The sequence below is a fragment of the Anolis sagrei genome, chromosome 4 (assembly GCF_037176765.1).
Source record: "Anolis sagrei isolate rAnoSag1 chromosome 4, rAnoSag1.mat, whole genome shotgun sequence".
NCBI classification, from domain to species: Eukaryota; Metazoa; Chordata; class Lepidosauria; order Squamata; family Dactyloidae; genus Anolis; species Anolis sagrei.
The window spans coordinates 55,218,201-55,242,263 of record NC_090024.1 but is presented as its reverse complement, the minus strand read 5'-3'; the positions used below and the strand labels follow the sequence as shown (position 1 = coordinate 55,242,263).

At 39.4% G+C, this 24,063-nt stretch overlaps 1 protein-coding gene across 1 annotated transcript; it reads left to right on the top strand.

Annotated features, from left to right (window-relative positions):
• Positions 1-3,222: 3,222 nt before the first annotated feature.
• Positions 3,223-22,826, top strand: RNF125 (ring finger protein 125). Its single transcript, XM_060775228.2, has 6 exons — positions 3,223-3,580; positions 12,696-12,849; positions 13,840-13,934; positions 16,081-16,171; positions 19,643-19,750; positions 22,004-22,826. The coding sequence occupies exons 1-6, from the start codon at positions 3,375-3,377 to the stop codon at positions 22,094-22,096; spliced, it is 747 nt and encodes a 248-aa protein (XP_060631211.2). The 5' UTR covers positions 3,223-3,374; the 3' UTR covers positions 22,097-22,826.
• Positions 22,827-24,063: the final 1,237 nt, after the last annotated feature.

Sequence of the window (24,063 nt, the reverse complement as noted above, 5' to 3'; positions counted from 1 at the left end):
ACACTGTGCAATTTCCCCTCCATAGGAAATTAGACTGGCCAACCACTTTACTCTTCTTTCACTGGCAGGCATATAATGCATCAACACTGTAGAATGAATGCATCTTGAGACCCATGGCTCAGTGCTATGAAATAATGGGAACTGTAGCTTTATAATTTTAGTCTTCTCTGCCAAAACGTGCAAGTGACTCACCAAACTATAACTCACAGGATTCTATAGCATTGAGCCATGTCTTATAAAGTGGTGTCAAGCTGCATTCATTCTATAATGTAGATGCTCCCAAATACTTTTATATCCATGGAGAGTATGGAGAGTGTTGTATTTTATTATATTGTGGGAGATGTGCTTTGATTTTTTTTCTCCTCAGGATTTTAGATTTACCTTTTTAAATCTTTTTGTAAGCCAACTATGAAACACAGTTGCTGTGCATCTTCATGATGTTTTCACCTTATGGTGAACCTAAGGTGACCCTTTCTCGGAGTTTTCTTGGCAAGATTTACTCAGAAGGGGGGATTGTCTTTGTCTTCATCTGAGGCTAAGGGAATGTAACTTCCTCAGAGGCAGAATTCCATAGGAGTGAATTTCCCTCCCTAGGGATAGATCTCTCTCCCTTCCTATTGTCTCTCTTTGCTCTTTAGTGAGTGGTGAAAACTTTAGCTTTCAAACTATTTTAAAACTTCATAGAAGTCCAGCCACCTTTTGTACTAGTGCAGGTAGCCCCCGAGTTACAAACATCCAAGTTAAATTATTCATAGTTAAGAATAGCGGTGAGACAACAACACCTAGGAAGGGAAATTCACTCCTAAAAGAGTTATCCTGGGAGGGGGGAGGTGTCCCCGCTGAAACTTTAGCACCAATCCGTTTCCACAAGCCATTTTTTTTAAAATCCAATTCTCACAGGGACAAAAAGTGAGGTGAAATCTTCTGAACAGGGGCGCAGACAGCAAAACAGACACCTCAGGGGTGTTAACCCTTCCCTATGATATCCAAAGCTTGTGTGTGTCAGAACAGATAATATTTTAAGTGTAACTCCATCCATATATATTGAATGATTTAAAAATTACTTGTTCCAATTTACATACAAATCCAATTTAAACAAACCTTCAGAACCTATCTTGATCGTATCTTATAGCAACCCTTTTCTGTCATCAGCAGCCTTGGTCTGGTTTTGCAGATTCAGGGCCTTGGGTTCATTGATTGAATCAATCCATCTGGAATGTGGTATTTTTCTTTTCATACTGCATTTCCCCCTGGCTTTGCTTCTTTTAAAGAAGGATTTTTGCCTTCCACTTTCCCAAGCCTAATTGTCTTCTGAAATGAATCATCTAGTGAAGCACGGTTTAGTCATCTTGGCTTCTAAAGTGAATTCTGACCTATTTATTTGTCTTTTTAGCAATCCATGGAATCCTCATAACTCTTTTCAAGCATCATTATCTCAAATGAGTTATTTTCTTCCTATCAACTTTCTTCGTTATTCAGCTTTCACAACCATATGTAGAAATATGACAACATGAGCCACTTTAATTTAGTATTCAATGACAGATCTTTTCACTTCGAGATCCTGTCTGGTTCCTTCCAGGTCTTTAGGTGCCTCTAGTCTGTGGAATGAATGCTATAATTAACTGCCCTAGTTCCAGGCCATGGAGTTGTAATTTTTCGAGGTCTTTAGCTCCTCTGTAAAAAAAAAAAAAAAAAAAAGTGCTGGTATTTCACCAAACTTCAAATCCCAGGAATTGGGTCAACTGTGTTGGCAGTTGACCCAACCCAACTGCCATGGGTCAATGGAATCCATAACATTGACCCATGGCGGTTGTATTGTCAAAGAACATAATTTCTACAGTGTACTGTAGCTGCTCCCTTAATGTTCTTCTGGTTTCTTCACTATGGCCTCCACTTTGATTAATGTGTGAGCTAAGGAAACATTTAAGTGAATTCATTTTAAAAATTTATTTATTACTTCATGTATAAATCGTTTTTCTCACCCTTGGAGGGACTCAAAGTGGTTTCCAACATATTCACGGCAAAATTCAATGCCTTACAAAACATGAAAACCTGACATAAAACAACAGTAACATAAAACTATAAATTAAATCATAAAACGTTACTACATTTAAACATTAAAACGAGGAATTAAAAATATATTAATATAAACATTAAAATCACATGATCCAAAAGCATGGTCCCGGCCGTTCCAGTATCAAATAACAATTGCACATAATCTGTGTTCGTTTCTTGTCCTGCTTACTGCCCAAATGCTTGGTTCCACAGCCATGTTTTTGCTTTTTTTTTCCCCCTGAAGGACAAGAGCGAGGGTGATCTACATTAAAGTGATCTAAATCATCACAAAACGTTACAAAAACAAAATAGTTTCTCTCCCCCCCCCCCCCAAAATGCCATGTATGTTTACTCAGAAGTTAGCTCCACATTGAACAGTACAACTTAGAATGCCCTGACACTGCAGAAACAGTGCACTTTTGGTGTTATGGAATCCTGGGAGTTGCGATTTTACAAGTTCTGTAGCTTTTTGTCAGGTGGTACAAGTGTTTAACCAAAGTACAAATCCCAGGCTTTGATGCCATTGAGCCAAGGAAGTTTAAAAGGGCAATGCTATAGAATTGCATGAGCCCCTGGTGATGCAGCAGATTAAACCACTGAGCTGCTGAACTTGCTGACCAAAAGGTTGCCAGTTCAAATCTGGGGAGCAGGGTGAGCTCCCACTGTTAGGCCCAGCTTCTGCCAACCTAGCAGTTTGAAAACATGCAAATGTGAGTTGGCAGGAAGGTAATTGCGCTCCATGCCGGCCACATAACCTTGGAGGTGTCTAAGGACAACGCCGGCTCTTCAGCTTAGAAATGGAGATTAGCACCAGCCCCCAGAGTCGCACACAACTAGACTTAATTCAATGGGAAACCTTTATCTTTACCTTTGGAATCACAAAAGGCCAAAGACCTTGTGAAACTACCACTTCTGGAACTTCCATGCTCTGAGCCGTGGGAGTTAAAAGTGGTGTTAAACTGCATTCATTCTACAGTGTAGAATACATGGCTAATAACTACTGCACACAAAACACACACTGCTGGTCTATCTGGAGACCAACCCCTTTGGCAACCAAGAAGCCCCCCCCCTGTGGGCGGGGCATTAGCTGGCACCGCCCCCTTTTAATGGGCGGCAGCGGTCATTGGTTGGCCGGGGACCAATGGCAGGCTCCTGCGGGGATTCGACCCTGTGGCCCCGCCCCGAGCGCCGAGGGGGTCTCCAGCGCAGCCCAGAAAGAGAGGCAGAGAGAACTAAAGAGGCTCCCTCTCGCTAAGTTCCTGCGGGCTCCCAAGTATCGCGAGGTCTCCCCGGAGAGAAAGAAAGGGAGGATTCAGACGATGGGCTCCGCGTTGAGCAGCGACGGGAGGGAAGCCACTACTTCGTCGGACTCCGGAGGCCTCCCAGCCGGGATCCCGCCGCTCCCCCTGCAGTTGGGGCGAGCGGGAGAAGAAAAAGCCCAACAACAACAACAGATCCCTTCTTTCGACTGCTCCATCTGCTTGGAAGTGCTCAACCAGCCCGTCAGGACGCAGTGCGGACACGTGTAAGTGCCACAGTTTCCCTTCACTCATCCTTGGGTTGCATCCACACCGTGGAATTAATGCGCTTTGATACCGCTTTCATTGCCATGGCGTGGGTTCTTTGTTGTGGTTGCTTGTACTAACTCCTCGGAAGTTCCATTGTGGGAATCGACTTTGGGCGCATCTACATTGCAGACTTAATGCAGTTTGATACTACTTTAATGCAGTTACTTAATGGAAAGTCTACATCCTGAGATGCATGAAAGCCTGTGCTACCAATCTCTCTCTTTCTCTCTCTTTCTCTCTCTTTCTCTCTCTCTACTGGATGCATCTATACTGTAGATTTGATGCAGTTTGACACCACTTGAATTCAATTGCTTAATGGAAAGTCTACTTCCTGAGATGCATGAGCTTGTGCTATCTGTGTGTGTGTGTGTGTGTGTGTTTGTGTGTGTGTGTGTGTGTGTGTGTGTGTACTGGGTGCATCTATACTGTAGATTTAATTCAGTTTGACACCATTTTAATGCAATTGCTTAAAGGAAAGTCTACTTCCTGAGATGCATGAAAGCCTGTGCTACCTCCCTCTTCCCCCCCCCCCCCATATATAAACACACACACACACACTGGGTGCATCTATACTGTAGATTTGATGCAGTTTGACACCACTTGAATGCAATTGCTTAGTGAAAAGTCTACTTCCTGAGATGCATGAAAGCCTATGCTACCAATCCCTCTCTCTCCTGGGTGCATCTATACTGTAGATTTAATGTAGCTTGACACCACTTTAATGCAATTGCTTAAAGGAAAGTCTACTTCCTGAGATGCATGAAAGTCTTTGCTACCAATCTCAATCTCTCTCTCTCTCCTCTCTCTCTATACCAGGTGCATCTATACTGTAGATTTGGTGTAGTTTGACACTACTTCAATGCAATTGCTTAAATGAAAGCCTATTTCCTGAGATGCACAAAAGCCTTAGCTACCAATCTCTCTCTCTCTCTCTGTACTGGGTGCATCTATCCTGTAGATTTGATGCAGTTTGACACCACTTTAATTGCTTAAAGGAAAGTCTACTTCCTCAGATGCATGAAAGCCTTCACTATCCACCCCCCCCCTCTACTGGGTGCATCTATACTGTTGATTTGATGCAGTTTGATACCACTTTAATGCAGTTTCTTAAAGGAAAGACCACTTCCTGAGATGCATAAAAGCCTGTGCTACCAATCTCTTTCTGTGTCTCTGTCTGTCTGTCTCTGTCTATCTATCTATCTATCTATCTATCTATCTATATATACGGGGTCATCTATACTGTAGATTTAATGCAGTTTGAGACCACTTTAATTGCCATGGCTCAGTACTATGATTTTTGGGATTTGTAGCGAGGAGGCTACAGGCTTTGTAAAGCCACAACTTCCATTGTTGCGTAGTTTGAGCCATGGCAGTTAAAGTGGTGTGAAACTGCATTAATCCTACAGTGTAGATCAGGGGTCCTCAAACTTTTTAAACAGAGGGCCAGGTCACAGTCCTTCAACCTGTTGGAGGGCCGGATTATAATTTGAAAAAAACATGGATTCCTATGCACATTGCACATATCTTATTTGTAGTGCAAAAATACTTTAAAATGAGATAGGGTTGTTGTTGTTGTTGTTGTTGTTGTTGTTGTTGTTGTTGTTGTTGTTGTGTGCTTTCAAGTAGTTTCAGACTTAGGTTGACCCTGAGCAAGGGCCGGGTAAATGCCCTTGGAGGGCCGCATCCGGCCCCCGGGCCTTAGTTTGAGGACCCCTGGTGTAGATGCAGCATTAAGACCTCATCACACTAGAGAATGAATTAACTTTAAATCCAATCTCTACCTTTTGCAGAATTCTAGGGTTTGTAGTTTAGGGAGAAGCCTTTAACAGGATCACTAAACTTAAATCCGGTTTCTGCCTCCTGCAGAATTCTGGGGTTTGTAGTTTAGGGAGGCTTTTAAAGGCTCCTCCCTAAACTACAGACCCCAGAATTCTGCAGGAGGCAGAATGTGGATTCATTCTCTAGTTTGATGAAGTCACATTGTTCACAGTGAAACTGACTTCCCGAGTAAACAAGCACAGGAGTGAATTAAAAAACAGGGTTTGAAAAACAAAGGAGCCATGTTTTCCTTTTCTTTCTTTTTTCATGTTTAAGCTGGCTAAGGAGACGTTTTGTTTTGGCTTTGCTGGCTTGCTTGTTGGAAGGATTGGTGTTAAAGAAGAACATAGTTTGTGTTGCAATGCTTTATTGTCCGACAGCCTAGGAAAAAGTTGGAGAGGTTCCTTCGAAAACTAATTAAAAGTACTTCTATAGGGGTGGATCTACACCAGGCATGGGCAAACTTGGGCCCCCGCAGGTGTTTTGGACTCCAACTCCCACAATTCCTAAGCGGCTGAGGGGGGAAAGGAAGGGGCCTGAGACTGTTAGGAATTGTGGGAGTTGGAGTCCAAAACACCTGCGGGGGCCCAAGTTTGCCCATGCCTGCTCTACACTACAATTAATGCAGTTTTAAACCCTGGGTCAGCCCTCTTTGGCAGGGAAGGCCAAAAACCTTGCAAAAATTAAAAGTCCTATGATTCCTTGGCATTGATCCATAGCAATAAAAGAGGTGCCAAATTGCATTAATTCTACAATGTAGATTTACCTCTAGTTAATATGCCATAACATCTACTTTGATTTTTTAAAAAGTCACTATAAATACACTTTAAATAATTTATCTGTATCTGGATGTATGATTCATATGTATGGTGAATAGATGCATTCAAATGGCCATTACAATAAAAGCTGGATCATAATTATTTTAAGGAGCTGTTTTCAAGCATTGCACCAAAACAGTGTACCGTGTAGTCTGAAGACTTCAAAACAATGTTCAAGTACTTGGAGTTTTAATACAGTTTTGGGATTTTGATAACTTTATGAGCTTGTTTTAAGTAGATGTTTACAGTCTGTTTTGTATACAAAGGATCCATTTTAGTGACATAACCAGTGTCTTGGTAATACCTTAAAAGAGATGGGTGTAACTATGGATATGTAAACTTGCAACTCTATCTTCCTTGGAGATAAAGTTATTTTTTGAAAAGGACGTATTTTTATTTTTTTTAAGAATTTTGTAAATGTATAAATATGTGAGGGAGGAGGGAGCAAGTTTGTTTTCTGCTGCCCTGGAGACTAGGATGCAATGGAACAATGGCTTCAAACTACAGGAAAGGAGATTCCACCAGAACTTTAGGAAGAACTTCTAACTGTAAGAGTTGTTCAGCAGTGGAACTCTCTGCCTTGGAGTGTGGTGGACGCTCCATCTTTGGAGGCTTTTAAGCAGAGGCTGGATGGCCATCTGTCAGGGATGCTTTGAATGTGATTTTCCGGCTTCTTGGCGGAGGTTGGACAGGATGGCCCACGGGGTCTCTTCCAACTCTGGGATTCTGTGGTCAAATGGAATATCCTTGAAGGGTCTAGGAAAAAAATCATTTAAGAAACAACTCCCCAAAACTATGGGAGGAGTTATGATAGTTTTGACAAAGTCTTTCCTCAGATTTGTAATCATTTAATGTTGATTTATTTTCATGTAAAATAATGAAGGCAATTCCATTCAGTGATAGTATTCCTACTTGTTTGGGTAGTTAGTGGTTTTATGTAATTAAAAATTCAAGAGCTCTGTAGTCCCCATGGATGTCTGTGTGTAAATTCTAGAATGAATGCAGTTTTGATCCAGTTTAACTGCTCTTGATCAATGCTTTGGATTCCTGCGAACTGTATTGTGCGAGGCACCAGCAGTATTTGGCAGAGGAGGCTAAAGACCTTGTAAAAGTACAATCCCCATAATTCCATAGCATTGAGCCATGGCAGTTTAATTGGTGTCTGAATGGCAAGCTGAACTGAATTAATTCCACAATGTGTAGAAACCCCAAGTTTCCTTTTCCATGGAAGGCTGTGAGAATTTTAGCATATTCCCATGTAAATATAAAGCAGTTATTTAGATATGGGTCAGAATTACCCAGTCAGCAGCTTCCCATTCCTTGTGAGCCATAATGAGATGGAGAGTGGGTCATTGTGATGCCAAATGGTGGGCTTTTGTGTTGCCACTGTGGCTGGGCTAACAAGAGGGGCATCTACACCAGTCATGGGCAAACCTCAGCCCTCTGGGTATTTTGGACTTCAGCTCCCATGATTCCAGCTGTTAAGAATTGTGGGAAATCCAAAATACCCAGAGGACTAAATTTTGCTCATGCCTGATCTACATTGTAGAATTGACACAGTTTGATACCACTTTTGCTGCCATGGTTCAGTGTTGTAATCCTGGAGTTTGTAGGTTGGTGGGCAGCTACTGCAGTACTCCTGGCAGAGAAGGCCATAGGAGAAACATAGCAAAAACATAGACTGGAGCCTTAGCAGTTATAGTAGTGTCAAATCGGTCCCTTTACATTTCCCAGCATTGTAAAAGTAATCTGCAACCATCCCTTCACATTTGCCAGTTTTGATTTTTGTAAATGTGATTATTCAAGGATTTGATTAAAATGTTCTATCTAGGGGTACATCTAAATACAGTTTGACACCACTTTGATATGGCTCAATGCTAGGGAATCATGGGAGCTATTGTTTGAAAGCCAGCACTCTTTGGCAGAGAATGCTAAAAAAACTTTTAAAAACTGCTTACTACTCAGCATTAAGCCATGGCAGTTAAAGTGGTGTTGAACAGCATTAAGGACCTTGGACTATGATTCTGAACTGGTAGATCTTTTAATTGAATGTTTTAATAATTGATTTTAGCTGTAACTGTTTATTTATCATTTATGTCTTGGCACCAAATGGTTGCCTGTTGTGAAGCCGCCCGGAGTCCTCTTTTGGGGGTGAGAAAGACAGAGTACAAATGCATGAAATCAATTAATTTATTAATTAAGTCTAGGTCTTCCAATGTGACTTTATGCAGCTTACGCTATCATGCTAGAGAACATAGAAATTTCCAGAGAGAACACCTGGTAGTATATGGTTTTATTTTAGATTTTTCTCATCTCCAGTATTGAGCCATGACTTTGCATGATTGCCATCCCTGCCAATCTCCAAAGTAACATATACATTATTGATTTGAACCAGCCAATTTTATTTCCATTAAGCAAATACAGATAATTCCCTTTACGAGCTATTTCTTTTCAGATCCCAAACTTTTGTCAAAGCTTGAATTTTTTCCTGAAGCCAAACTTAAACAGATACCAAGATCCCACTATAAGTTAGATACAAATTTATTTATCTACTATATTTATGCCCAGCCCTAACTCACAGTGGCTTACAAGTGGCAAAAATTTAATGCCGTATAAAACAGATTAAAAAAATTAAAATAAATAATGTGTTAAAAACCCAAACATTAAAATCAATTATTAAAAACCACGCACTCAAAAATCATAGTCCAGGAGCCTTTCTGCTCATAATTGCACTTGCTCCATTTCACTTATTGCACTGAGTTTATTGTCTAAAAACTTGGTCGCACTGCAATGGTTTTAATTGTTTCCTAAAGGTCAGGATGAGGGAGCTGACCAAATTTCACTGGAGAGGGAGTTCCATAGCTAAGGGGCCACCACTGAGAAGGTCCTGTCTCTCGTCCCCCATCAGCTGTACATGCAAAGGAGGTGGGACTGAGAGCAGGCTCTCCCTCGAAGATCTTAACCTCCAAGATGGTTCATAGAGAGATATACCCTCTATTTAGTAGGGGGTCACCCATAGTCATAATCTCTGGCACTGAAATGGAGGAGTTTTCATAAATATTGCTTGCATTAGAATTGGAGGATCTGTAATGGCAAGTTAGTTTTTTTCTTTGAAAAACACATTGTATAATAAATCAAGTTTATTGGCCCAAATTATAATGGGTTGATTAAACCAAGTGCCAGTTTGTCACCCCTTCAACTGCCATGGCTCCGTGCTATGAAATCTTGGGACTTGTAGTTTTACAAGTTTTTCAGCTCTCTGCCGAAGTGTCAATTCCACACCAAACCAGAAATCCCATGATTGCATAGCATTGAACCATGGTCTCAAACTCCATTGGTTTGGTGCCAGACTAGAGGACCACAGAACTGGGGACATTCTGGTTCTAATTATTGCTCAGCCATAAAACCCTAACCTGGGGCCATTTTCTCCCTGTTAGTGGGATTTCTCTAAGGATAAAGGTTTAGTGGGGAGAGCTTTTTACATCACATTGCATTCCTTGTGGGAAGATAAAGACATTAAATCATTCAATGTACCCTGAGCTGCTAAACAGGGCTCTGGCCAAAGTAAGTACTTATAATACCATTTTTCTGTATATAATGTTTTACAGTACGGAGGATTGATTACTCACATTTTAAAATCCAGGACAGCATTATTAAGTATCCTACTATGAATATATAGCTTAGTGTTTCGTTTTTACTTATCAGAATGTCTATGCATTTACTTTAGTCGGAATATTTAAGGGATGTTTCTGTGAAGGAGCCCAATCCATTTCCTTTAAAAGTATTTCCCCGAACTGTGCATTGCTTGAGTGCTGCTCAGAAGTCCTTGGCTTATCAATGTTGTTAAGACATCCTAGATCAACCCAACAAATTTGTGGAGCTCACCTATCACAATAGTCATGGCCATTTTCATGCACCTTTGTCTCATTTTAAACCTTGGGAGGGGTGTAGAAGAGCAGGGAAGAACCAACCCATTCTGGTTTGTTGCTTCAGCTTTCATTACAGCAGACTAAGACACAACACCAATAAAAGCTTTCATCATGCTCTTGGTATTATCTCCAGAGCCATGTGATCTGCAATTTGTCAGGCATATCTACAGAGACATCTGGCATTTCACCTATTGTGTGTCTGTTTTTGAAAGCGCCATAGTGCAATTTAAGAAATAAGATGAACTTCAGTTCTCATTATCTGCTATAAGATTTCATTTACTTGTATTCTCTATATGTGATAGGATCTGGACATAACACATCACAAGAGTATTTCATTTTCTTTCAGACAGGCTGGGGATCACAGCACTCTAACCCACAGATGATTGATTCCTAAGAAATAAGGAAAGAAACATTAAACAGTAGCTTTCACAGCACAGGCAGTCTCCAAGTTATGAACAAGATAGGTTCTGTAGGTTTGTTCTTAAGTTGAATTAGTATGTAAGTCAGAACAGGTACAATTTTAAAATGTAACTCCAGAAAATATATTTACAGAAGCTTTGGATAGCATAGGGAAGGGTTAACACCCCTGTGGTGTTTGTGTTGCTGCCTGCCCCCCTGTTCAGAAGATTTCATTTCACTTTCTGTCCCTGTGATAGTTAGATTTTGAAAAAAAAAGACTTATTGTGGAAACAAGGATTGGCAATAAAGCTTCAGTAGAGACACCTTTTTCCCATGATAACTCTTCCAGGAGTGAATTTCCCTTCCTTTGGGGGGTGGGGTGGGTGGGTAGATTTCCTCTCACTTCCTGTTGTCTCACCCTGTTCTTAACTATTAGTTGTTTGCAAATCATATGTTTGTAACTTGTGGACTGCCTGTATGTGGTTATAGCACTATGATTTCACTTCTAACTGCCATGAGTGCATCTGCACTGTGGAATTAATGCAGCTTGACACCACATTAACTATCATGGCTCAATGCTATGGAATCCTGGGTTGTAGTTTGGTGAAGTGCCAGCAGTTGGCAGAAATGGATAAAGACCTTGAAGAACTACAACTCCGGGGCTCCATTGTATTAAGCCGTGACAGTTAAAGTGGTGACAAACTTTATTAATTTCCCAGAGCAGGTGCACTCCAAGATTAATTTTAATGGAGCTACTCTAATTCACTAGATATAGTCTAATATGTTTCTCAAAAGCATAGAAGCACTATGTCAATGTCCTATGGAATGAGGAACTAGAGCTCTCTGAGTGAAAATTTTAAACTGAAAAGGATAGGATTTCATGGATAGGATTTCATATAGCACCGTGATTCTAGTGGAATCCAAGTATCCTTTCACATTACACACTCCAAGTATCCTTTCACACTACACAGTTATAGCACCGTGATTCTAGTGGAATCACAGTGCTATAACTGTGTAGTGCGAAGGGATACTTGGATTGTTCTTTTCCTGCATAGCAGTGGGTTGGAATAGATGGCCCATGTGGTCTCGTCCAACTCTGTTATTCTATCATTCTAGGATTCTATGACCCTAGATCAGTGGTTCTTAACCTGTGGGCTGTGGACCACCAGTGGGCCGCGAGGATGAAAATCTCGTCCGCAAGCCTCTTTCCTCTTTATTTTATTTTCGCTTCTTTCACACCTCCTGCAACTCCTTCTTTGATGCTGACCATGGCATATGTTCTGAATTAAAAATAGAGTATGATGGAGGCTCCTTCTTTGGAGGCTTTTAAACAGAGGCTGGATGGCCATCTGTTGGGGGTGTTTTGAATGCGATTTTCCTGCTTTTTGGCAGAGGAGTGAACTGGATGGTCCACAAGGTCTCTTCCAACTCTATGATTCTATTCTATGATATGGTCTAGCCAATGCAATTTTCTGAATCAGCACCCCAAACCAAATCTAAAGTTGACCAAAAACCGATTCGTAACCCTTTTGGTACTAATGTTGGCAAGGAGTCCCTGGTCAAAGTGGTCCCTGGTCAAAAAAAAGTTGGGAACCACTGTCCTAGATTAACACTACAAACTCACTTTGGGTCATTTATTTGTAATCTAATAACTATAGTGACAATCTGGTCACTGTTAAGCACTTAAAACTTAATTTGCTTCGAACAGAATACAACAAATTCCTGATGTTCCCCCAGTAAATTCAGCAAGATGTAATCTTTGCCTGGATTGTGACCTATGCTCTGTCTGCAGGACTTGATCTTTCTTCTAGGGCTACTAATGTTTACTACAGTTCGCAACTAAAAGTAGGTAGGTGCTAATAAGTAACTTCAGATAAAGCACATGAGAACTCTACAACCGAACACACTATCATATATGACCTCACTTTATCAGTGGTCTGATAGCATTGGATGCTCTGGTAAACAAACTGGTTAGCAGACTGGGAGGACACAATTATTAACTGTGGTAGGAACCGGTTTTCGTGGAAGGTCGTGCCCTTTAGTAATCCCAACTGAGTCAAAGTGCTTCCTTTAAAAATAAATGCAGGGTCTATTTTTATTTCTAACAGGTTTTGCCACTCCTGTATTGCAACAAGTTTACGGAATAATGCATGGACGTGTCCTTATTGCCGGGCTTATCTTCCCTCGGAAGGAATGCCAGCAACAGATATTACCAACATGATGAAAAACATACATCAAAACTGCACAGAATGTGAAACGCAGGTAAACAGCTATTTCCTGTCTAAGACATCCCAAGTCTGCTGATTGATGTATTTATATTTGGAAACAAATTCAATGTATTAAATACAGTGAAGTTACTGAATACACAATAGCTTCAGAGAAATAAGAATGGATTCTACTTTTGCATTTGCTATCTTCATGAAAACTACTTTACTTAAAACTATAAATGTAGAATGTCAAAGGTTTGAGTTGTCTACTACCTAGTATAATAGGCAATGAAGGAATTAAAATAATTAAAGGATTTTCCATGCCTTGACTCAGTTATGAATCAGAATGGAGATTCAGTCAAGAAGAAGGCTAGAATTTGGAATTGCAGCTATGAAGGACTCTGGATTTTTTTTCCAATTTTCATGTTTTAGTATCAGTCATTAAATATATTTCTTACAGCATGAAGGGACTAGACAAGACCCTGGATTTTTTTTTCTTATTCAAATTTGGCAACCCTCACTTTTTGTGGTATTATAGTCAAGGAAACATAATTAACTGCTGAGTATTATATAAACATATTTTAGGATTAGTCAGTTAGTATATTTTTACAGCAAGTAACAGCATAATGGTCTATCTAGTGGTTGAGTTCAGTGAACTTGTGTGCATATGCCTTCAGGTTATATTGACTTATATGACTTATTGCAACCCAGTGAGTTTCATAGAATTTTCTTAGGCAAGGAATACTCAGAGTTGTCTTTGCCAGTTCCTTCCTCTTAAATATAACTTGGCAGCATCAGGTATTTGTTGGCAGTCTACCATCCAAGTGCTAACCAAAGCTGACCCTGCTTAGCTTCCAAGATCATGTAAGATCTGGTGCCTCTAGGGTATTTCCACGGGCAAATGTCTATAATTTGTATGTGGGGGATCCCTAATAATTTAAAAATATTGCACGGAACCCTCCAGAGTAAAACGATTAAGAAAAGCTGGTTTAGAGGATGATAACCTACATTAAAAACTAAGATGATGTTTCTTTGTGTAATTTAGGTGTGCCTTAGTGAAATGAGAGCTCATTTGAGGAATTGTGAGCAATATATAGAGAAATATGGACCTCTTCAAGAGGTTGCATATCCAGAAACAAGGTAAGGTACTTCAAAATAAAATTTAGATGGAAAAATTATACTGTCCAGCCAATCTGTTTCTTTCTTCCTTCACCATGTAACCCTGTTGTATTTCAGTGGCATGGAATCCATAAGGACCCACTATTTGTTAATGTTAACTTGAAAATTAGATTGAAAACCTTTAATGGAGTGATCCTTGGTAGCTCTATTCAGAAGTAAATTTCACTGATTTTAATGGAACTTTCTTCTTGGCAAATGTGTATAGGATTGCTGCCTGTGTGAATATTAGTCCAACTGAATTTTAGCAACTGAAAGAAGGACAAACAAAAGGTTTCACAGAATTTCTGTTAAGATTCAAAGACTTTGAACTCTAGGCAAATTTCCAAGGCAACATGTGTTTCCCCAGTCTATAATCTCAAGAAGTACTCTTATGTTGAGCCCAGAAATTTGAAATCCAGTGCAAAGACAAGGCTATTAGTTACTGTGTTGGTGTGAAACACTGTAAAGTGTCTTGCCCTTTTTAATTAATTCCTACCCAATTTATTTGACATTTATTTTTGTAGAGTGCAAGACTCTTATCTGATTCATGGAGTGTTGCCTCAGTTGGCTAAAAAAAAATGCAGATAGGTGAATTGAAATGTAAAAACAGTTCTTTATCTTTATCATTAACAAACAGTATCGGGGTGCTTGCATTGATTATCTGTTTAGCACGTGTGATAGGTTTGTTTTTCCTTCTTTTGTCTTTAATTCAAGCCCCAGGATACAGAGTTGAATCTTTTACTCAGTTGTTCCACACTGGCTTTTGTTTTTGAAGATCCTTTTGTTCAAGAATAACCTGAGGTCAGAGATAGTGTTGTAAGAGACTTTGAATACAGCCATTTCTCATGTCAGATTTGTATCTTTGCTTTTGCAAAGGACAGTAATGGGCAGTGTGGTTTTCCAGATGTTGTTTTGCAGCATTCAGTAATCCTAGCCAGCATAGCCTGTGATGGGGAATCCTGGGAGCTGTGGAAGGCAAGATAATTCAGAGTACTGGTATAGAGACTGGCCAATAAAATAAAATGCAGTCGGGTGTTGCTAGCAACTACAGGCATATGCCACACAGGAAAATGAGAGTGTGTGATCTACTTTACGTTGTAGATCAGTGTTTCTCTGTCACTGTTGTGCTGGTATTTTTTTTAAAAAAAAATCCAAGGAGTGGCCCATTTGTGTCTATTGGCTACAGCTGTTTCTGTCCTTCTTTGCTAGCTGGTGGCATTTGAACTGACAGTGGTTCATGGATCACCACTTTTAAGTAGCACTGTTATATGTGGCCTTTTAGATCCTGTAGCAGTGTTGCCACGCTAAACAGGGGAACATGCCTGGCATCTAGATATGATTTTGGTTTTTTGTTTTGTTTTGTTTTTCATATCAGGCGTGAATTCAGAAATGATTCTGGTAAGAAGTTCCAATGCCATCCAGCCTTTAAAAAGCTATTGGAGTCCATTGATTGTGCAAGTATAAGCTCAAAGTATTTGCCTCTGTTAGACTACCATGAATAATAAGGGACTAGCTACATGGCAGAGTCCATGTTCACAATATCTAATCCAGGTAGTTAAAAATAAATATGTTCTGTGTTTTTTCTGACACCATTCACATTTCAGTGAAGCAACAGTCTTCCATATCTTGTATTTCTTAATTAAACCCATGCAATTGCACACTCTCCCCTGATGGGTCTAATGACAACCAGAATATGTCATTTGTGTATTTTAGTGTTATGGTTTGCCAAAAACATCATGAAACATTTTTGTCATAATACGTTACCGTGACTGGTGCAGAAAAAGTATCCCCAATTGAAGGAAGCAACATCATTAGGACATTTTATACACTGTTTTTCATTTGTTGTTTGTGGCACATAATTAGTACATTAGTGGCTGAAATTAGGCTTATCCTTGGAGTTCATCACATGATAATGTTGTAACATGCTTATCTTATAGATCATGTTCTGTATGAATTCTGAAACAAAGTATGATTGGAGAAATGAGATGTCCATCAAGGTGAATGTAGAAAAATCCTCCTGAAATCGTGCTCACTCCTTAGAGTTAATGTGGATTATCAGAAGCAAACCTGTTCACCACAAGGATGCTAAAAGACTTTATGAATAATATTTTTCTCTTTCCCCCCTCAGGTATCCTTGTCCTTTATGTCAGTACGAATTGAATGAAAATGATCTCTTGGACCATTTCCTTACTTATCACAGATCTGAAAGGAGACCAGTGGTAAATATCTAATTTTAGGTCTATATAATTGTCTTTCTCTTCGGTAATTAGTCATTTGATTATGTTTTAGGTAAAGTTGTAGAAACTGGACCGTCCATATTATTTTATGCTGTTAAATATTAAGTGAAGATGTGCTGCTTTTGACAATTATATTCCATGTACTGAAAAGCCATCCTGGGAATGTTTTGCCTTAGGAAATTGTGATAGCTCAAGAAGAGATAAGGATGACTGCAGAAATTTACATACTGTTGTAACAGGGATGTATTTTGCATATCCTTTTGCGTCTTTACCTTTTTTGTATATATATGAAAGCTTAACTGTTTTGTTTGTTAAACAATAAATTCCAGAAGTATCCAATCCAGTTTTGCTTCTGCTTGCAAAACATTCCAATGTTTTCTTCCAAGAAATCCAAATTGTTTCTGGGCAGTTGTGCTTGTTTTGCATCAGAGGAGTGCCAAAATAACAATCCAGTAATTCTGTAGCTTTATTTCTATAAATACAAACAAGAAATACTTGCTTTTAAATAAATTTATCTCCTATAACACAATGGTTCAAAGCACAAATTCTCAATGTCTGCTGAGAAACACTTGAGAAGACTTCTAACGAGCCTTAAAAATAATGTGGTAGAGTCATTAAAACCTATATGAGCAAAACAGTATATGTGGAAGCTGCCCACTATCTCTCTGACTTGTTGCACTACCCGTACTCTCTTAAAATAGCAATGTTGGATAGATCTTTGTAAAGCAGAGAGACAGTAGTAGAATTGTGGAGGAGGATGAACTCTACAAGCTAGCTGGCATTGTCCCCCAGATGTGCTGTTAGAGAAATAAGGTTGAACTCTGTGAAAGCTATCCACTGCATGACTATCAGCCTCCTCTCAGTAGACTTAAATCAAGGGAAAGCTTCATGAGAACCACCACTCCTCTTAATGTTCCCCCAGCAACAGCAAGAGCATTCCCCTGGGCAGCTAAACCAGGAAATCCCAATTGGATGGTCCCCCATGAGGATCTGCCTCTAGGGGCAAACCAAGAATGGGCATCTTGGAAGTCCCTGAACAGACTTAGAAATGGAGTTGGCAGATCAAAAGACAACCTAACAAAATGGCACTATCTCCTCCTTGTGCAACTGTGGAGCAGAACAAATAATTCCGCACCTGTATGTTTGTCCACAGTGCCTTGCCTCATGTAAGAGGAAGAATTGTTTAAAGCTACAGACAATGTGGTTGCTGTTGCCTGGTTTTGGTCAAAAATTATTTAGCCATTTGTGCTCCTTCTACTTTTATCAGTTTTTATACTTACGAATGCAATGCTTTTGACACTAAATAAGTAGTAAAATTGCTTACTGAAAGGGTCTGCATGTTGGACCTCTGTGTTAGTAACCATTTTAGAATAATCAGTAATGCAACTAAAACAAGAAAGAAGCCTTGGAATCTTCTGTAGTCAGAAAATCCTCATCCGTCTACACTCTAACAGCGCTAAATACATGGACTGAAGTTCCATGTAAGCAAGAATCCACTTACTAGGTTCTCCAGATGGAAAATGGGAAGAGCAGATTATGTTTGTCAGTTCTTTTTTCTCCCCCTGGCCCCTGGGGAACCGCTTTACAGAATACAGCAACCCACCTGAAAGATATGGATCTTTCAGGGGCTGGAAGGGGAAGCTGATAAAAATCGCCTTCACTCCTCACTCACTCCCATGAACAGAAGGAGTCCTTCTGTTCATTAAAAGATTAATCCCAACTGTTTTAAGAAATAAAAGGGAAGTAAATCTCCAGTTTAAAGTTTCTGGTATCAGTTTCCTCAGCAATATCTATTTCAAGATGATTTATTTACTTTACACAACACAGTAATAAATAGAAATTAGACTTTGGATTAGTCATAGTTACATAAAAGAAGGAGTCATATTAAATGACGTAGTATGTTCAAAATGTGTCACATAGTTAATCTGAACTACTATTTGCATATTTGTGGTGTGAATGTATTTAAAAACACTATGTGAAAAGTTATTTTGGGCAGGGCAGGGGACACTCTTGACTTCTTTAATACATCTGTTTCATGGAAATCTGTAGTTAATGGAATAATCTCAGTTGTATGATCCAGGAGTCCCCGGTGGTGCAGTGGGTTAAACCCTCGTGGCGGTAGGACTGAAGACTGACAGGTCAGAAGTTCGAATCCAGGGAGAGCGCGGATGAGCTCCCTCTGTCAGCTCTAGCTCCCCATGCAGGGACATGAGAGAAGCCTCCCACAAGGATGGCAAAACAGCAAACATCTAGGCATCCCCTTGCAAACAGCCAATTCTCTCACACCAGTAGCGATTAGCAGTTTCTCAAGTCGCTCCGGACATTTAAAAAAGTTACATGATTGTATTAATCCATACAGGAGGAGGAGAAAAATAGGGTTGAGAGATAGTTCCATGTGAGAATTGTCAATTAGAGACCTTGGACTGGAACTCTGGACTATGATTTGGATTTGTGGACTCACACTTAGTTGTGTTAATATTTTAAGGGTCAATATTTTTAATGTATTTTATTGTTTTTTTTAATGTTGACTTGTTTATGTGAATTGTTGTGCTCTGTTTCTTTGTCAGCATCTAATGACTGCCAAATGTAAGCCGTCCTGAGGTCCCCTTCAGGGGTTGAGAAGGACGGGATACAAATGGTCTAAATAAATAAAAAATAATGTGCCAGATTTAGTTTGTAAGCATAGCAGATGGATTGATGGATGAATATGCATTTGCCTTCATTACTGGTAGTTGTTTCCTGTACTCCCAAAACAGATAATAGCCAAAAGTCTACATGGTTCCTACCATTGTTCAGCAGTTCTCGGGCCCCATGAGAGGTCCCTGATGTTGTTGTCACTTGCAGGTGGGAAAGGGAGTCTGTATTATGTCCAAAAAGAGACTTATGTATGCCTGAAATATTCTAAGGAAAATAAATGCATTGTGGCCTTTCTATATTCTAGTATAAATGTTAAACCTAGTTCTAAGATGCATGTGTGCTCGCATGCATTTAAATGGTAGATCCAATTTTTGCAAACAAAGAAATGGAAACCATTGTTGCAAGATTAGCTGTGTGTCTGCAGTGAAGCCACATGAACAGGGACATGTTAGATCCTGGAGATTGGCTATCTGTAATCTGGTAGGGTTTTTCTATTATAAGCTGTGGAAAGAAAAAGAGCATCAATGCAGCACAGAACAATGTAACAAAAACATTCCCTGGTATTAATGTGTGCATCATTCATGCTCCTATACATGGCATCTGGGTTGTATAGAAAACAAAATAGAAAATGTGTACTTGAGATAAATTGAATGTACTGTTAGACTAGAAGTGTATTGTGTCTGAAAGCTAATGTCTCTTTAGATTACATCCCCCCAACCCCTGTAGTTGTTATTGTCCCAGATATGTCACATTTCTCTCAGAAAATGCCTTTCTAATGTAGTTTCTTTTCATTTTTCTCTTCTTGGCTTATTACAGTGCTGTCCAATTTGTCGCTTGCTCCCTAGTGGTGGTCCCAGTTATTACAGCAGGAATTTTATACGGCACCTTCAGCTCAGACATACCTTCTATTACGAAGACTATATTGTGAGTAAATGATATGCTTGTTTTTCCTAAGCTACTGCCGAGGCCCTTATCTCATTTATCTTCAATTCTATCCATATCTCCTGTCATTGATAAGTCATATGAGGACAGGGTTGTTGTAGGTTATGGATTTGTGGCCATGTTCTAGAGGCATTTTCTCCTGACATATGAGGACATCCGTAGATTGCAAAGTTGTAAATAGAAAAGGGTACACGGGTGTAAGATTTCAGTGGAGAAATAGTTTAATGCCTACAAGTCCTTTTTTAAAAAAATGAAAGCCAATCTTTAATAATAATTTTTAAGAACCAAGAGCCATATTGAATTGTACGATTGCATTTCTGTTATAGAGGAATCTCTGTTTTCTTCAGTTCAAATTAGACTCTCAGGAGATGTGACCAATACATACAATCATCTTCCTTTGAAGATACTAAATCCTGGACATGGTCATGTGGGCGAAAACAGAATGTCAGAAAATCATTCTGGTCCTCTTTCAGACATTCAAGAGACCTGATAGAAGGGAGATACTACAGACTCCCAAATATTCAGTATGCAGACTGAATACATGGCAGGGGGTTGGACTGAATGACCTAAGCCAGCATTTCTCAATCTAAGGGTCAGGACCCCTAGGGGCGGTCGTGAGGGAGTGTCAGAGAGGTCGCCAAAGACCATCAGAAATCATAGCATTTTCTGTTGGTCAAGGGGGTTCTGTGTGGGAAGTTTGGCCCAATTCTATCATTTGTGGGGTACAGAATGCTCTTTGATTGTAGGTGAGCTATAAATCCCAGCAACTACATCTCCCAAATGTCAAGGTCTGTTTTCCCCAAACTCCCCAATATTGACATTTGGGCATATGGAGTAATCTTGCCAAGTTTGGTCCAGATCCATCATTGTTTGAGTCCACAGTGCTCTCTGGATATAAGTGAACTACAACTCCAAAACTCAAGGTCAATGCCCACCAAACACCCTTCCAGTATTTTCTGTTAGTCAAGAGAATTTTGTGTTCCAAGTTTGGTTCAATTTCATCATTGGTGGAGTTCAGAATGCTCTTTGTATGTGACATAAATCCCAGCAACTACAACTCCCAAATGACAAAACAAATCCCCCCCCCCAACCCCAACAGTATTCAAATTTGGGTATTTGTGCCAAATTTGGTCCAGTGAATGAAAATACATCCTGCATATTTACATTACGATTCATAACAGTAACAAACTTACAGTTAGGAAATAGCAACGAAAATAATTTTATGGTTGGAGGTCACCACAACTTGAAGAACCATATTAAGGGATCGTAGCATTAGGAAGGTTGAGAAACGCTGGCCTAAGCGGTCTTTTCCAGCTTTAGGATTCCAAGATTCTCTGAATATTTGAGGAGGAAAATATTACCAGCTTTGCCTTGAGAAGGGAAAACATGTCTGTTTTTCACGTTTTGTTTGACAAACAAATGGAGTCTTGGGTTTGCTGAGTCAAGTAAATGCTTCAGCTATTCTAAAGCAAATAGTAACAGTACCTGATGTCACAGTGTCCTTATGTGAACCCTGGCAGTATATTACTACAAATGTGATGTCTTGGCACATCACTGTCAGGCTAGATAATGTCAAGGTTTTGTTGTCTATACACCTATTTCCCCTCTGCCCCAGGATGTCTAGGGCCAGTTTTCTGACCTAGGACAGTCTAAGCTGCCTAAAAACACCCAAAATACAGAAATTGAGGAGACTTCGCTTCTGATTATGAAAAAAATGGGATGTTGTTGTGTATGGTGGCTATACCCAACTGTTGGAGCCATGGTGGCGCAATGGGTTAAACTCTTGTGCTGGTTCAACTGCTGATCTAAAGGTCGGTGGTTTGAATCTGCGAGACGGGGTGAGCACCTGTGTGTCAGCTCCAGCTTCCCATGCATGGACATGAGAGAAGCCTCCCACAGGATGGTAAAAGATCCAGACCTCCCCTGGGCAATGTCCCTGCAGACAGCCAATTCTCTCACATCAGAAGTGACTTGCAATTTCTCAAGTCACTTCTGACACACACGCACACACACCAACTGTGGCTGGACTTTCCTTGTAAAGCCATTACAGGCAACAAAAATTAGGTTGTTGATGAAGCAACCCAGATTTACATATCTCGGGCTGATGATTGTAGTTGTGGTCTGGTTTCAACTATGATGGTTGCAACTATGATTTCCACCAAATAATAGTGTTGTGTGCTTAATATAATTCATTTTTAATATGAACACCTGAATGTCTTTCTTTTCTTTTTGTAGGATATAGATGTTGTTGAAGAAGTTCTCATTGAAAGAGTTCTGGACCAATCATTTCTAGACTATGTGCATGTGAACAGTTCGAATGTCGTATAATCCTATCAAAACAATTGGAGAAAATGCAATTTGTTACATTATAAATTAAAACATTGGCTGTTACACTCCTTGTTGGCTTCTTTACAACTCTAGATGAACCCTTCTAACAGCAAATTATATTTAAGCCTGTAAAAACCCACATTTTCTTATGCCATGGAGGGAATTTGGACATTTTATGATTTACTGAGACTGAAACACACCCAAGGATCCTCTGCTGGAAAAAAAAGAGAGAAAGTTTCCTGAAAAAAAAGAAGTGGCAAATGACATCTTTTTTTACTCCTTTCTTTCCCAATTGGGATGCCACTGCATCAAGAATTCTCTGATTCACACAACATCTGATTTCTGCTAGCAATAACTCATTTAATTTTTGGAAAAATTACATTTGGTTAAAATACTCTTTAAGAAGTTTGTTTTGTTTCCAGCAAAGAAGACTAATACAATGGAACAAGCCTGTATTGAAAGCTGATTTACACAAACATGTGCCATTGATATACCGTAGGATGTTCAAAGCAATACAGCACAAGAATGTTTGCAATTATAATTCTGTGTTCACCTTTAGATTTCTGTCAAACAAGTTGATGTGTTGTATTTTTAATGGGCAATGACACAGGGCATGCTGTACAAATAGCTTCCATTGCAATTACCTAATTCTGATTCAGACCCAAATCTTCAAGACTGTTAAAGGCAAGAAGGAGGCATCTTCCAAACTAGTAATGAAAAAGAATTATTTTTTTTAAAAAACCCTCCAACATCCCTTCAAAATTAAATGAACTGAAATTTGTCTTGCCTTGGTTCATTGACTTCATTTTGGAAGATAATTTGACCAAGTTACTCTTCAAAATATGAATCAACACCTTTTTTCATTCCCCAGCAAGAGTTACTGACATACTTCTTTCCTACTGAAAAATTACCAAATTCAGAGCATCTTGTAATGTATTTCTTAGAGCCAGCTAGAGTTTTCATAATCATGAAGATGGGGTGCCAGGGAGAAAAAAAAGTTGCTTTTTAAAATCATGCATCACTGAGTGGAGAGCAAAACGAGAGAAACATCAGTTACATTTTGCATCATTGTATAGTTGGATTGACCTCTGTAGAATTCTTCATACGTTTTACAGTGTTAGCAGCTGAAATACCTAGCTGCATTTTATCAGTAAACTGTCATTGACATATGTAAAATAATGTACAGTATAGCAACTACTGTGAGTAATTTAATTTCTCCCCTCATCTGGTTCAATGCTATGCTAAATATCTCCAATTTTTGTAGCAGGGCAGGAAGACTAATATGAATTTTATATTTTAAGTATTTAACACTGTATTTTTCATAATGCAACTGACTGTAAATATCTTTTATAAAAATTAAAATGTGCATTTATACACAAATATCTGAAATCATGAGAAGAATTCATAAGACATGTGTTGTTTAACTGTACCTATATAAAAGTATTCATGTCTGACTTGGTTTGTCCACTTGATTCAGGGAAATATCAAAATTAACAGTGACTTGCACATAACTGGAAATACCAGACATCTGAAATATTGTCTGAGCATGCATCTGCATGTACAATGAAGTATGAATGCAATTTGACATTTCATTTAACAGTGTTGTTCAAGGTTTTTCAGGCTGAATTGCCATGTTCTAGAAGCATTCTCTCCTGACATTTCGCCTGCATCTGTGGCAGGCATCCTCAGAGGTTCATTTAACTGTTATGGCTCAATGCTATAGAATCCTAGGATTTGTAGAAAAGGCTAAAGATCTTATAAAACTTCAAACTTCAAAGATTTCATAGCATTATAACAAGCTTGTTGGAGGGGAGTTGTGTTCCATGGAGAGCTCCTTATGGCTGGGAATGTTGTTTAAAAAAAATAGCCAGGTATATGGATAATGATTGAACATATGGTGCTGAACTTATGGCAAAAGCTACCATTTAGTTAATCAACATTGTTCCAATCCTACATCACTTGTATCG

What these genes read in the sequence shown, in the direction of transcription:
- RNF125 (XM_060775228.2), top strand. Translation starts at nt 3,375, where the DNA reads ATGGGCTCCGCGTTGAGCAGCGACGGGAGGGAAGCCACTACTTCGTCG. An exon ending in GCACAGAATGTGAAACGCAG is followed by an intron (nt 12,850 to 13,839) that starts GTAAACAGCTAT and finishes TGTGTAATTTAG; the next exon opens with GTGTGCCTTAGTGAAATGAG. An exon ending in GTTGCATATCCAGAAACAAG is followed by an intron (nt 13,935 to 16,080) that starts GTAAGGTACTTC and finishes TTCCCCCCTCAG; the next exon opens with GTATCCTTGTCCTTTATGTC.